This window comes from Seriola lalandi, unplaced genomic scaffold (genome assembly GCF_002814215.2).
Source record: "Seriola lalandi dorsalis isolate HSWRI2012SDOR001 ecotype SW California unplaced genomic scaffold, Sedor1 jcf7180002054861, whole genome shotgun sequence".
Lineage (NCBI taxonomy): Eukaryota > Metazoa > Chordata > Actinopteri > Carangiformes > Carangidae > Seriola > Seriola lalandi.
Window position 1 is genome coordinate 442150 of NW_019525414.1, and position 676 is coordinate 442825.

The 676-nt window shown below is 49.1% G+C and overlaps 1 protein-coding gene across 1 annotated transcript in view; it reads right to left on the minus strand.

The window, feature by feature from the left end:
• Nucleotides 1-404, minus strand: part of LOC111670708 (ephrin type-B receptor 2-like) — a 34455-nt gene extending 34051 nt beyond the window's left edge. Inside the window, exons 1-2 of the mRNA XM_023427553.2 lie at nt 396-404; nt 125-307 (exon numbers count right to left, since the gene is read on the minus strand). Of these exons, the coding sequence (XP_023283321.1) occupies nt 125-307; nt 396-404 (192 nt within the window). The remainder of the gene's footprint in view (nt 1-124; nt 308-395) is intronic.
• Between the last annotated feature and the right edge of the window lie 272 nt (nt 405-676).

A 676-nucleotide genomic window follows, 5' to 3' on the forward strand; every position in this document is an offset into this window, starting at 1 on the left:
TAAGAGTCTGGGTGTCATCCTTGACAGCACACTATCCTTTCAATCCCACATCAGTAACATTACCCGGTCTGCCTACTTCCACCTACGAAACATTAATCGCCTCCGCCCCTCCCTTACCCCCCACACTGCCGCCATCCTTGTCCACAGCCTCGTCACTTCCCGTCTGGATTACTGTAACTCTCTCCTCTTCGGCCTCCCTCTTAAATCCCTCCATAAACTTCAATTGGTCCAGAACACAGCTGCCTGTATCATTACTCGTACCCCCTCCATCCACCACATCACTCCTGTCCTCCAACAGCTCCACTGGCTACCGGTTCAGTTCCGTATTCATTTCAAAGTCCTTCTATTAACATTTAAGGCCATCCGCAACCTCGCCCCCCCCATATCTGTCCGACCTCCTCCATGTTCCCACTCCCTCCCGCTCCCTCAGATCATCTTCCTCCACACACCTGTCTGTCCCCTCCGCCCGTCTCACCACCATGGGGAGTAGAGCATTCAGCTGCTCTGCTCCCCGTCTCTGGAACCTACTACCACCCCAACTCAGAAATATCGATTCATTCCCCCATTTCAAATCACAACTCAAAACACATCTGTTTAAAACTGCCTTTTCCATCTAATGCCAATTGCTCTGTCACTTTTGTATTGTTTTTATTTTTATATTTCATTTTTATTGTTG